The sequence below is a fragment of the Ranitomeya variabilis genome, chromosome 1, assembly GCF_051348905.1.
Source record: "Ranitomeya variabilis isolate aRanVar5 chromosome 1, aRanVar5.hap1, whole genome shotgun sequence".
NCBI lineage: Eukaryota > Metazoa > Chordata > Amphibia > Anura > Dendrobatidae > Ranitomeya > Ranitomeya variabilis.
In genome coordinates this window covers 954826137-954841006 of record NC_135232.1, presented here as the reverse complement: position 1 = coordinate 954841006, position 14870 = coordinate 954826137, and the positions used below count along the sequence as shown (strand labels likewise).

The window sequence follows — 14870 nt, the reverse complement described above, 5'->3', positions numbered from 1 at the left end:
ACATTATTTTACATGACTACAACTTTGGGACCGAGGGCTGGCTGTGTGCCGAGAGGGTGGAGTACACGACAAACTGCTGGACTGTGAGTAAGGTGCAGGCAAAGATGCTATGGTGGATTGAGAAAAATGTGTTGTGCTAGGTTACACAAAAATAGTACTCATGTCCACTTTCAGAACAGCTTAAGGACTCTCACTCACCCTAAATTTTAGGGGGTAAACAAGTGGAGTTTCTGTGGCTGGAGACCTGTGTGAGAAGACTTGGCTTGGTGACGAGGAAGAAGCAACAGCTGTTGTTGATGGGACGACCGGTGGTTGGCTACGCCCAATAGTCTGCATTTTAGTGCAGTGTTATTCCTACACTAAGGCAGGTTGATTGCGCATGTGCCGGGTCATGCATGTACTTGTAAAATTATTGCAATTTTTGCCTGAGTTTTTTTTTCCAAATTTGGCAGATAACGTTAGTTGAGTCATCCTTTGAGGTCTCAAAAAAAGGAGCAGGCTAGGCCACCTTTGCAAACTCGTGACCGATGCTGGTCACAGCCAGAGTTGGGGCTGAGGATGCACTGCTTGTCGTGGTTGCATCACTTTATGTCTGTGTGGAAAGCCGCAACGCAGCTGCGTACCTCTGAGTTCACACCAAGTGGGATCTAAACCTCAACGTCATACTCTGTTCTCACACTCCCCACCCTGAGAGTCATCCTTCTCCTCTTCCTGCCCTGACATCACAGTACAGTCCGCGTGTACCTTTGGTATCCGAGTCTCATCAGGATCACCTTCAACCCCGGTGGTTAACGTCTGGTGACGAAAGTCTGGATTCTGCTCGGACCCTACTTAGTTCAGCCCTGCCTCTAACATGAAAAAATTTTGGGCATCGGTGCAGATTTCCTCCTCTGGATTCTGTGATTTTTCGGAGTAGACCTCTGATGCCCATGCAATAGAGTGTGTGAACCACTCTGCAGAATGGCTCATCTGTGGTTCAGCACAGTCAGTTGTGTGTTTGGGAATTTGTGATGCGGGGGAAACAAGGGTGATTGGGGTGTCACCTCTGAGGATTGTACTGTGTGATGTTAAGGTGGAGGAAGAGGAGAGGCCACTTGAAGCAGCGCTTGCCATCCAGCTCTTTCTGTCCCTCATCTACAAAGCGTACTGCTGTTTGACTGCCAAAGAAAGGGAGTGGACTAGCTTGTCCAGCTTTCATCAACACCTAACCAATGTACACGTTGAACACCAAGCCTATTCCACCTTCCACCACGACTTGGCTTTTTCCCCACTCATGTTGTATGTAGCCTTCCATTCTTGTAACCTGCTGTTTCACAACCTTAGGCCCACACCTGTCACTAAATGAACAATCACTATTTATTTTCATAGATCGTTTGCCTGAACAACAGTTATACCGATTTTTAAGTGGAAATCTGGCCTTCTGCTTTCTCATTGAAGCACAGTTTTAGCACAAACTATTTGGATCAGCTAATTGGGCCTCCTGGCTTCACCCCAATAATAGGCTAATGATTTTTAAGTGGAAATCTGGCCTTCTGCTTTCTCATTGAAAGTCTTAGTTATTCACCGGTTAACTGTGTTTTTCGAAGGTCCATGACAGCACCACCTGAGAGAGGGGATCCGCCCTTCAGGAACAGGAAACCTACAGATACAAAAGGGCGGCACCTCTCCGCCTGGAGGACAGGATGCCCTACAGATCGTCCATCTTTTGATCATCAGGATTCCCAGGCCGGCTGTCCGGCTCAGGTAGCGAGGGAGTCTCCTACCTCGGTCAGTGCGGGGTCCCTGGAAGCGCCATGGTGGGCCCGGGTAGGGCTCCACAACAGTGTGCAGAACAGGTGGAGCGGGGTCCAGAGGATTGCAGTCTCCAGGAGCCAGCACCGGACGTAATTATGCCCCCGGCGCCATCCTGGTCGTCCTGGTATGCGGTTCCTTCTTCGGCTTCAGGTTGTCTGTTGGCACTGGCCGTCGTGGTGGTGTGCATGGGGGCCTGGCCTTGGCGCTGCTGCCCTCCTGCACGTCCCCTCGCATTTTGAGCGCCGGAAGTGACGCGGTGGGTGGGTCTAAGGCGCCGGGCTGGAAGTTGGGTGCCGGACGGCTTTTTTCCCACATAGGCATCCCTGGGTCGCGGCGGTGATGGTGCGGGCACGGCGATTTGAGGGGCGAAGCACTGTGAGATGGGCTACAGAACGGGGGGGGGGGGGGGGCGAATCCCATGGCCACACACTCTCCTGCTGACCCGGAAGATTCGGGGGAGGGCTATATAAAAGCCTCATGACATGCTGTAGGGCTGCTTTTGGCCCATTACAGCAATGGATGAGCCAGAGGCTCCCGAGGAGCTGGTGCTGGGGTGTGCCTCTGAGGTCCCATGCAAACCCCAGCTGAAAAACAGAGGACGAAGCGAGCAGCCAAGCCGCAGAGGTTCTTCCAGGCTGAAGGATTCAGCTCGTTCCCCCATGATCCGGTACCTACCGCTACTACTTGGGTAAGGGATCTCCGTGAATGTACCCTGATGCAGTATTACCCTGATGCAGTATTTCCCTGATTTATTTTTCTAGGGGAAGAACTGCTCTGAAAAACGAAAAACAGGGAGTGTGCCCTTTGCAGTTGTCCCTTGCCAGATGCCTGCCCTAAAAAATTGTGTCAGCCATGTTTGCGACAGACGGTAGGGGGTTAAATAAAGGGGAGTGGTAGTCCCTAGTTAAGACACAGTCCTTTAGTCTATCCCCCACTTCACAGGTTGCGAAAGTAACCCCTGACTTCACCGCAAGCCTAAAGCCTAAGTCACACTAAACGACTTACCAACGATCACGACCAGCGATACGACCTGGCCGTGATCGTTGGTGAGTCGTTGTGTGGTCGCTGGGGAGCTGTCACACAGACAGCTCTCTCCAGCAACCAACGATCAGGGTAACGACTTCGGCATCGTTGAAACTGTCTTCAACGATGCAGAAGTCCCCCTGCAGCACCCGGGTAACCAGGGTAAACATCGGGTTACTAAGTGCAGGGCCGCGCTTAGTAACCCGATATTTACCCTGTTTACCATTGTAAAAGTTAAAAAACAACAACAAAAAAAAAAACACTACATACTCACATTCTGATGTCTGTCACGTCCCCCGCTGGCGTCCGAGAGCTTCCCTGCACTGAATGTGTCAGCGCCAGCAGTAACAGCGGTGACGTCACCGCTGTGCTCTGCTTTACGGCCGGCGCTGACACAGTCAGTGCAGGGAAGCTCTCGGCTGGAGCGCGTGCATTAGCAGCGCTCCTGCCGAAAGCGGTTTTAACCCTGTGGATGCCGGGAGACGTGACAGACATCAGAATGTGATGATGATGTTGTGTTTTTTTTTTTACTTTTACAATGGTAACCAGGGTAAATATCGGGTTACTAAGCGCGGCCCTGCGCTTAGTAACCCGATATTTACCCTGGTTACAAGTGAACACATCGCTGGATCGGCGTCACACACGCCGATCCAGCGATGACAGCGGGTGATCAGCGACCAAAAAATGGTCCTGATCATTCCCCAACGACCAACGATCTCCTAGCAGGGGCCTGATCGTTGGTCGCTGTCACACATAACGAGATCGTTAGCGGGATTGTTGCTACGTCACCAAAAGCGTGACGTTGCAACGATATCGTTAACGATATCGTTATGTGTGACTCAGCCTTAAGGGAAATTATTAGAATGGAAGCAAAAGATTCCCTTAAGTCCCTATCTCAAGGGGATTCTTCTAAGAAGAAAAGAGGAGCAAGTTTCTCAGGGTCAGAGTCCTTGGCTGCCCCTGCCACCTATCTCAGGTGGTGATGTCATGGATGTTCGAATAAACACAGTTTTATCACAAACTATTTGGATTAGTTAATTGGGTCTCCTGGCTGCACCCAAATATCAGGCCTAATGATTTTTTAAGAGGAAATCTGGCCTTCTGATCTGTCACTGAAAATTATATCACAAACGATTTAGATTAGAAAATGGGGCCTCCTGGGACTGCAACACAGTTTTTGCACAATCTAGTTAGATTCTGGAAGATCGATTTCAAAAAGCATAGGATCCTACCTAGCAAGCTAAGGCTACTTTCACACTAGCGTCGGTACGGGGCCGTCGCGCTGCGTCGGCCCGACGCATACTGTGCAAGCGCCGCACAACGGGGGCAGCGGATGCTGTTTTTCCACGCATCCGCTGCCCCATTGTCAGGTGCGGGGAGGTGGGGGCGGAGTTCCGGCCGCGCATGCGCGGTCGGAAATGGCGGACCGTCGGCACAAAAAAACGTTACATGTAACGTTTTTTTTGCTGCCGGCGGTCCGCCACAACATGACGCAACCGTCACACGACGGTTGCGACGTGTGTCAATACGTCGCAATGCGTCGCTAATGTTAGTCTATGGGGAAAAAAAGCATCCTGCAGACGACTTTGCAGGATGCGTTTTTTTGCCAAAACGACGCATTGCGACGTATGCAAAAAAAACGCTAGTGTGAAAGTAGCCTAACAAGTTCACTTGCAGCACTAGCAGGAGAGTGGAATGTATGCTTGTAGTAAATGCTACTGTCAAAGAGATTAACAGCGAGATTTAACAGGTTAACAGCTGCAGACAGTGCTCCCCTCCACCCGTGGCTGTTAAAGGCATGACGGCTGATTAAATCAGCAGTCATATGCCGGGATTCCAGCGGTATATCCAGGGCGTTTTTTTAAGTAACAGAGCCACCTTTAGCAGCACTAAGGCTGCATTCTGTGAAGGTGGCTCTTACGTTTAGCATCCCTAGGAATGCTTAAAAATAATCACTTTTATAAATTTGGCGCCATACCTCTATTGAGTCAGGGAGGTATGATTTCTCCATGATTCAAGCGCCTCGCAGCCGTCCATCATCCCACTGAGCTGGGAATCTGGCACCTGTGCAGTGGAGTGGGTCACCGTGCTCCATTGAAGATAGTGCCGAAGTCTCGCGAGACTTCGGCACTATCTTCAATGGAGCACGGCCAGATTCCCAGCCCCGCAGTGTGAATACATCATAACTAGTCATGAGCGAGTATACTCATTGCTCGGGTTTTCCCGAGCACGCTCGAGTGGTCTCCGAGTATTTGTAACTGCTCGGAGATTTAGTTTTTGTTGACGCAGCTGCATGATTTACAGCTGCTAGCCAGCCTGAGTACATGTGGGGGTTGCCTGGTTGCTAGGGAATCCCAACATGTAATTAAGCTGTCTAGTAGCCGCAAATCATGCAGCTGTAGCAAGGAAAACAATCTCCGAGCAGTCACAAATACTCGGGGAGACCACCCGAGCGTGCTCGGGAAAACCTGAGCAACAAATATACTCGCTCATCACTAATCATAACACACTGCGGGGCAGGATCTGGGGCCTCGGCTACACAGAGGTGCTGGTGACGTCACAACAGAGAGGACGCGGCGCCCGGTGGGATGATGGACAACTGCGAGGCGCTTGAGTCATGGAGAAATCATACCTCCCTGACTCAATAGAGGTATGGTGCCAAATTTATAAAAGTGATTATTTCAGCATTCCTAGGGATGCTAAACATAAGAGCCACCTTCACAGAATGCAGCCTTAGTGCTGCTGAAGGAGGCTCTTTTACTTAAAAACGCCCTGGGGGGGGGGGGGGGGACCGGTTACGTAGGTCAATTTTGTAGCAATATCAATATCATGCTGGTTTATTTTTTTGTGTAAAAAAAAAAAAAAAAAAAAGCCCGACACCATTCATATCTAGTGCTAGCAGAAGTGATATAGAAACAGTAAGGAAAATGTTAAAAGTGGAAACTGACGACCACTGAACATTAACCATTTTCTTGTCAGAGTTGCTGGGAATGATCACATGAAGTCAGACAAGAATAGAAGCGACAGGCCACTTTTACGTGGGTGTTTATTTGTCGTTTAACACCTTGACAGATTTATGTTCTTTAAAATGAGATTGTACATCTGATGGCAGCATTTTAAAAACCATATTTTAGAGAAATACAGTTTAACCAATCTATACAATGAGCATTGTTGCACAAAGAAGGAATGAATGACAAATCCCTTTTCCTTGCCAGGCAGTAGTTTTGGGTGATCGCACTGGACATTTACACTGTAGCACAATGCAGCATGGAGATTCATCTGGGTCTGTAGAAAAGCCATAGGGCTTCATACAGTAAGTTTCAAATTTAGAAGATGGAGCAGAAGAGCTTTCTAATCTGCTTTAGTCGTCTAAGAAAAAATAGTTTCCACTCTTCTTCTGATCCACATCCTGAAACGTAAGAAAAAAATGAAATCAGCAACGGAAAAAATGAAGAACAGAATAATAACTTTTCTCCCGTCGACGAAGTGGTGATTTGTATTTCACTAGAGCAATAATCTGATGTAATAAAACCAAGTGACAACAAATATATTACTACTAAAACATCGATGCACTGGAACGGTCTCGTCTCCCTCATTGCAATATACCGTCAAAATAGTACACAGACCTCCGTACAATTGTTCTGCTCCTCTTTATAGCATTATAAGCCTTCCACATAGAATAATGTACATTTACGCCATCTTTTGAGTCAAGTAAGCACAGAACGCTGTACACGTAAACTCATTCTGTTAGTGTGTCTTTGACTAAGTGCAACACATGGGAAAGATGATAAGAGGCTGGGATCTGATCAATAATAACCATGAAAAGATGGGGCTCGCTTGGTAACCTTTTCATCTATCAATAGCCCACAATGAATTGTTACCCTTAGAGGCCCATCTTAATGGACTGTCAGTATTACAATAATGGCATACGGAGAAAATTAACACACAAAAATAGAGGGTGTAAAGGGACTTATGTTTCTGTCGATAACTGTAGGAAGGCTTGTTTTTTTGCAAGACATGTAGACATGTAGATTTGAATGAAACCACGCATTATACCATATCAAATACTGAAAACAGGAAAAAAAAAAGTCCAAGTGGAATGAAATAGTGAAGAAAAAACAACTAATTTTGCATTAGTTTTTCAGGTTATAACTGTGCAGTGAATATTATCTGGCAAGATGATTCTCCAGGTCAGTATTATTTATGTGAGACCAATAGTTCTTTTTCACATTGTAAAAATTGCTATCATTTTGGGATACACACGCGTGTTGTCCTGGAAAATCAGCTGTCCAGAGCATTTTTGAGGGAAGCCAAAATTACTGAAAAATCACAATAGGTTTTAAATAATTTTATATTTCGAAAGACCAATCTTATGGACAATGATAATAATTATAAGCATATTTTTATTTAAATTTTAAAATACATTTAAAAATTGGGAAAAGATAGGATATATAGACATATTATATTTTATTAGTTCCCTTTGGGGACTTTAACCTGCCACCGTTTGATTGCTTATAGTATATATTGCAATTCCACAGTATATGGTTAAAAATGAACCTGCTTTAAAACTCAGCCTGTAGCTGAGCTATCTTCAGAGGAGAGCCAATATGGTAGAGATGTTAACTCATCAGTTCTCTGCGATCGCATTGCAGGGGCTTTGAGGACCCCACTGAGCGTGCATATAAGCAATTTAAGTGCCTCTGTCAGTAATCGACAATGGCATTTAAATAGTTAAAAACCAGGGATTGTGACCAGTGCTGATCAATGCATTTGTGAGCAAATGTTGGCTATGGAGGAGGGAGAGCTTCTGAGCCTGTTCCATGCGCACATCCTAACCTTGACATACATGTACGGCAGGGTGAAAGAAGTTAAAGGCAACAGGGCACTTATTGATAAGAGACTAGACAGACAGTCCTGTCCCCGGAGTCCATGCACACAGGGAGAGACCTTTCACTCTCAAGGGGAGCAGGCAGGGAGAAACCGCCGGGGACCTGCCTATATCCAACCAGCCATACGTGCAGCTCTGTCACCAGTGACTTTACAAATACACTTCTCTCTGAAACGCAGCAGGGTTTCATAATCAACGATACAGTAAAGATTTGGTACAAATTATACCATTTTTGATAAATGTGGCCAATTGTATTTTCTGTCAAGCTGTTTAACTATAAATTCTAGTAGATTCCTCGGTCAGCATCTGTTCCATTTTAATGGGACTGACCAAAAACCACAAGAATTTGATGGTAGATTGCTGTATATTTCACTACAATTACAATGTAACATCTTGACGAGGTATGTTTTTCAGAAAAGTTGAGTGTGAAACCAACCCAAACCTTTTTCTGCAATATGGACGTTCCTGCGCCCCCACAGTATTCTTACCTTAATAGAATTATGCTTGTTTATTCTTGGTCTGTAATTGTTGGGATCTCTCCTAAACGTGATTTCCAGCTGAGACAAAAACTTGTTCATACCAGCAAGAAGAGTTTGGGGGCTGTAAAAGAAAATGTGCTTTTTATAAGTAAACATTAACAATACAAGAATAGAACAAGCAAGCAAATAAATAAATGTTACCTGTTTGCCATAGTGTCTTTAGAAGGGATACCATCGAAAACGATGACACGGTCAGCAAGGTAAGTGGCCATTATAAAATCGTGCTCCACAATAAAGGCGGTCTTCTTGGCGTGTAGTATAAATCTACAATAAAGAGTGAGAAAACATTTACACAACAAGGTTTTTGTGGGAGACATCAGCAAACATGGCCAAACAGATTCACTGTATTTTACACCAGAAATCAATGCAAAATAGAGCAGAAATCTTCATCAGCTCACCACAGTGCTCACCAGCAGTTATTGGTGTTCTCAGCTGCCAGGTAGTCACTTGTGGAGCTGGCAGTCTTCTGATTGAGGCTGCCGTACACAATGCACATTCACTTCCCATTGATTTGAATAGGAGGCGGATGTGCAGCACCAAGCCCCCAGCACTATCAGAAGAAAACCAGCTCCGCAAGTGAGTACTTCCGACCCTCGGCCACTAAGAACAGCTGATCGGCATGGGTCAGATATTGATGACCTATCCTTTCATATTACATGCCCAACAATTTAAATTAAAAAAAATAACTTTTCTCACTTACTTCAATCAATAATGCCCTACCGCTACTTCTACTCTAACTTACTGTTATTCTTTCTTACATGTGCTGACTTTTCTTTCGAGTCTCCCAGCATGCACTGTGGATTGTCAAATAGGATGTCCTCAGGAGGTGGCAATGTGGTCACGGCCGTAGCTGCTGTCACCGCCTTGAAACAGGTCGTCATCAAGAGGTCGGGCTAGTCTCTACTCTACGGAGCATGTGACTGTTGTCTTTTCGGACACATGCTCAGTTTGAGCTCCCTTCTCGCTGCTCTATTAATTTCCATGTGCGCTGACAGTGCGCTCCCCTGCAAGCTATGTGAGAAGTTATGAGCCGGAAAGAGAGCCAGTGCATCACTTCACTTTGTAGTTGGATGTGCATGGTCAGTGAGCATAGAAAGTAATAGGGCGGAGAGCAGGGAGCACATACTGAGCAGGAGGTGGATGATGATGATGAGGAATGATGATGGCCTGTTTCTGAGTGGTGACGGCAGCGCGCCTCTGCTGTGATGTCCAGTCTGCCCACATGGAGAAATGCTAAATTGAATTCATGATGCAGATTAAAACACCAGAATTGTGGCATTGAAATGGTGAATCAATCAAATTTATCTTCAGTCTCATTTTCAGATAAAGAAGAGTCCAATCGATCTCTTGTGAATAACCCAAGTGTACATTACCGCTTGACCACTCTGGCAGCTGTGAGACGCTGTTCAGAGTCGAGGTACGCTGAAGGCTCATCAATAAGGTACACGTCTGCGGGTTTACCCAGACACAGGGCTAAAGCCACACGCTGTAACTCTCCCCCAGACAAGGTTTGGACCTGTTCATATTAACAGAAACATTAGATCAGTCTGGTGAAAAACAACATTATGTTTTTTTTGTTAATAATTTTCATTTGCTGACAAAATGTTACTATTTTTTTTTTACCTCTTGATCAATAATATTTTCAATCTGCATTGGCTTCATCACATCTGTGACAAATTGAGGGTGTGTGTAGGCATCTCGGATCTTTTCATGCAACAACTGGCGGACAGATCCCTATTATGAGAAACAGAATATTAAGTACTTTTTATTTTTTTTTTAGTACAACAGTCACGAGCAGGCGATACCCATAATCATAGTTACAAACAGTTCAGTTTCGACTAGGTGGAAATATATGGAGTCGCAGTTTAATATATGACACCGTACTGTACAAAACATTTAGACAGCTGTCGAAAAATATTGGAATACTTAAACTATTAATAGTTCTGTTTTTTTATTTGTATCAATTAACATGCAAAGTGAATGAACCAAAGAGAAATCTTAATCAAAAATCAATATTTGGTGTGATCATCCTTTTGTCTTCAAAACCACATGAAACCATCAATTCTTCTAGGTACACTTGCATAGTCTTGGAAGGAACTTGGCAGGGAGATTGTTCCAAACATCTTGGAGAACTAACCACAGATGTTCTGTGAATGTAGACTTATGCAAATCCTTCTGTTTCTTCAAGTAATTCCTGACAGACTCAATGTTGAGGATCAGGGCTCTCTAGGGGCCATATCAACACTTCCAGGACTCCTTTTTCTTCTTTATGCTATGACATTGGCTGTATATGTGGGGTCGTTGTCCTGCGGCAGAATTAATGTTCCCTGCTTCCTGATGGTATTTCATGATGAATCAATATCTGCCTGTAATTTCCAGCATTGAGGACTACAAGAAACAACCAATGTTCAGGACTGTAGATACAGTGGTTGGCCAAGGAAACAGTGCAGCAATACAAAGACTGTGCTAACATCCCTTTGAGATCAGATGTCCAGCATTGCCATCAATAGAGAATTGGCAGCAAAAACAAGTGGGGCAAAGCTACACACATCTATTGTTCTAAGAAGTCTGGCCAGAAGTGGTTTTCTTGGAAGTATTACGGATAAAAAGCAACACCTAATCACAAGGCCAAGTGACTCAATTATGTGCAAAAACATTGGAACTGAAATGCAGAAAACTGGCTGCAGGTGCTCTGAACTGAACAGTCAAAACGTGAAATATCTAGCTGTAACAGAAAGGGCTGTAGAGCAAAACAAAAACGATTATCTGCAGGCAACAGTGAAGCATGGTGGTGGCTCCTTGAAAGTTTGGGGCTGCATTTCAACAAAAGGAGATGGGGATTTGGTCAAGGTTAGTGGTATCCTCAATGCAGAGAAAGGCATATACTTATTCATTATGCAATACCATCAAGGAGTAAACAAAATGCCTCCAAATTAATTCTGCAGCAGGACAACACCCAATGTATACAGAAAATGTTACCAGGAACTATCTTCAGCATAAAGTAGTAATAGACCTGAAGATGGCATGGCCCCAATAGAGACCGGATCTCAACATAATCAAGCCTGAAAGGAATTACTATGAAGTGACAGAAGAATTTACATAAGCCTACATCTGCAGAAGATCTGTGGTCGGTTTGCCACTATATGTGGAACAACCTAGCTGCAGAGTTCCTTCAAAAACTGAAAAATTTATGTTGCTTTGAAGATGTTAAGATAAGACGTCCCCCCTCAGAGAAGCCACTGAGGACACAGATTGGATGCCAAGCTGTCAACGGGACGTCAGTGCCGCAGCCAACACCAGACACCAAGAGCAGCGCCAGAGACTTGGTGCTCAGCTCAGGGAGGGCCGTTTGTGATTTTATAACAAACTGCAGCTGAAGACTAACATTCTCTGAAAGGAGAAAAACCCTTAGGCTACTTTCACACTAGCGTCGTACGACGCACGACGAATTGAGTCGTTGCGACGTACCGACGCAAGCAGTGAAAGCGCCGCACAACGGGGGCAGCGGATGCTGTTTTTCAACGCATCCGCTGCCCCATTGTGAGGTGAGGGGAGGCAGGGGCGGAGTTCCGGCCGCGCATGCGCGGTCGGAAAAGACGGGAACGACGCACCAAAAAAAGTTACATGCAACGTTTTTTGGTGGCGACGGACCGACGCAACCGTCGCACGACGGTTGCGACGTGTGGCAATGCGTCGCGAATGCAAGTCTATGGAGAAAAAACGCATCCTGCAAGCACTTTTGCAGGATGCGTTTTTTCTACAAAACGACGCATAGCGACGTGCAGTGCACGACTCTAGTGTGAAAGTAGCCTTATAGGTCACTTCTAGAACACTACAATACTTGTGTATTGCAGTAAATCGTGCCCTTCCTGAGCTGGATAGAAATCCTAGGATGGCAGGGTTTCCATTGGGGCCTCAGCTGCCAAACCATCAGCACATTTTTATTCGGCTGCTGTTGGGTGGTACACAGAAGGCTCCCCCTTCCTCCATCTCACGGCTTCCATTATGCAGTTTCTATTGATAGCAGTATCTTAAGGATTAAACAATACACACAGTTGACATCAGCAGCATGTAGAGCGAGCTTAGCTACTGAGCCTGCTCCTTACAAATAATATCTGATATTTGATATTTAATGACTTGAAATTATTAGCATGGTCGTGCACCGATCACACACAAAAATAAACGTGTTACAAATATGCAGCCACCCCTCCTTACCCCACCCACCTAAAAAAAACAACAGACAAAATTAAGATCAGTAAAAAAAAGCTGATTATTTAATGCTAATTGCTCAAACCAATTTTCGAGTATGACTAACAGGAATCCATCTTAAACCGATGCAGACACCTCTATTTAGCATTTTCAGGCAGGAGAATACTTACTGTCGATTTTGGACTGATCTTCTGGGGTTTGTAGCTCACATTAAGGACGGGTACATCACCTGCAACATGAAAGCAGTTTCTGGACATTAGCGGCTCTGCAATGTTTTCTGAATTCAAAATACAGAAATGAAAACCATAGTGTTCAGAAAGAAACATCAGCCATGCCGAAAGCATCAGTGTAATTGAAATAAATAAACATGCGCGCCTGTAGTTTTTCTTACCTCCTTCATCCGGCTTCAGTCTCCCAGCCAGCATTCGGATAAATGTGGTTTTACCAGTTCCTGATGTAATAAATGACATTTACTGTTAGCTGCATTAAACAGAAAGGTGGAAAATGTAGCTACTTCGCAATATAATTCCTGTGTCAGTGCCACATTAACTGGAAGTAATGGGGCTGTGCCGCAATGCTAGCCACCGACTGTTCACAAGCGTTTCATGGCTTCGGATTTTCCTTAAACGGAATCTGTCAGCAGGTTTTTGTTATGTAATATGAGAGCACCATTTTGTAGGCAGGGTAAGGGACACTTGATTTCAGCAGGTAAGATCTCTTTTGCCGTTTCAATAGAATCAGGATTTTATCAGCAGAAGATTATCAGTACAGGACAAGCTGCCTGGTGCCTTGCAGTCCAACCTAGCTCGCCTGCTCCCATCCCCACAACCGATCTCTATTCAATGTGCACAGAAACTTGTGGGGGCGGATTAAACACAGCTCAACTACTGAGCTCTGCTAAATCTGCGCCAGGGAAAACTATGACCATCATTACTGCTGTATCCAGTAAACTAAGTGATATATCTCTGGAATCAGGGTCTCTGTCCATACCTGATGCCAGTTTACATAGCAAAACCTGGTGACAGATTCCTGTTAAGTAATAGGGAGCTAGAAGACCAATTCTACCACATGCCAAGGTGTGACCATAAATATTGTCTCAGGATCTTTGCCCTGTCTATGTATTTTGGAAAAACTAGGAGAGTATTTGCACAGAAAATGCCACGTGTGAATTTATACACCGCTCACCATTCTCTCCCAACATGACCATGATTTCGGAGTCTGTGAACTCTCCAGCAACAATTTTAAGCTGAAACTCGCCCATCTGTTTTCTCATTGATGGATACTTGTACATGCACATCTTCTTAATCTCTTCCTCAGTGGCAGTTTCAGCTACCTTGAACACTAAAGAGCAGTCTCTGAACCTTAAGTTTTCAGTGGGAACATAGCCATCCAAGAAGATGTTAATGCCTGATAGAGAGCAAAAAAAGATAAAAGGGGCGACAATATGATTAATGATAATAGAAGGCACTGAAACGTTTAGTATAGGCACGGCCAGACATAGGCATTCACTATAATATTACCTAGGCTGCATATACGCATACAAAACACACCAATACTCCTCACTGACAAAGCAAAACCTACCTTCCCTGACGCTGAAGGGCATAGTGACCACACCATAAGCACTTGGCACACCGTACAAGCAGCAGATGAAGTCCGAGAGATAATCCAGGACACTCAGATCGTGCTCTACGACAATAATGTAACTGAAAAGCAGAAACAGTCATCAGCGGCATGGCCCATCATTACATCTTCATTTATTAGATCAAATAAACAGAACACGTTCACAACTGGAATCATTTACCAATTGCTCCTGTGCTGAGATTTAACCCCTACAGACGTGGCATAGCGCCCACTATGTTCTTAAAGACACGACACTCCCATAAAATAAAAAATGCTGTCGTTTTGTACACTAGAAAAGCTTCTCCAGTCCCTGACGCATGGACGTGCACGCCACTCAGCAGAGGTGCCAAATTCAATAACTGGCGTGCACCTCTTAATGAATTTGGTGCCTCATGAACTACGCCAGTCTTGAGGAATCGGCCCCAATGTCTAATTTCTATCCTCTCGCGCAGTGACAATTAGACCTTAAGGTAAATAGTAACAAAACATTTGCTATATATATATATATATATATATATATATATATATATATATATATATATATATATATATATATATATAAATATATATTTATTTATATACACACGCATATATATTTACAAGTAGATCTGTGAGATTGCGGGTTTTGACACCAACACCGATAGGTCAAAAAAGTTCCAAGAGGTGCACAGCTCCTGGCTAGTGGGGTAACTCACTAAGGCAGGTGCTGTGCACACCTTTTGGGGTGTTTTTAAGTGGTTGGTGAGGGTTCTCAAAGATCTGCTTGCAAATAAAACAAGTCTGGAACGATTTGTGTG

At 44.7% G+C, this 14870-nt stretch overlaps 1 protein-coding gene across 2 annotated transcripts in view; it reads right to left on the bottom strand.

Annotated features, from left to right (window-relative positions):
* Positions 1-5832: 5832 nt before the first annotated feature.
* Positions 5833-14870, bottom strand: part of ABCE1 (ATP binding cassette subfamily E member 1) — a 46629-nt gene continuing 37591 nt past the window's right edge. For both annotated transcript variants that reach the window (XM_077279271.1, XM_077279272.1), the window contains exons 10-18: positions 14035-14156; positions 13639-13860; positions 12845-12904; positions 12624-12682; positions 9868-9978; positions 9618-9760; positions 8386-8508; positions 8194-8305; positions 5833-6226 (exon numbers count right to left, since the gene is read on the bottom strand). In XM_077279271.1, the coding sequence (XP_077135386.1) occupies positions 6179-6226; positions 8194-8305; positions 8386-8508; positions 9618-9760; positions 9868-9978; positions 12624-12682; positions 12845-12904; positions 13639-13860; positions 14035-14156 (1000 nt within the window). In that variant the 3' untranslated portion in view covers positions 5833-6178. The remainder of the gene's footprint in view (positions 6227-8193; positions 8306-8385; positions 8509-9617; positions 9761-9867; positions 9979-12623; positions 12683-12844; positions 12905-13638; positions 13861-14034; positions 14157-14870) is intronic.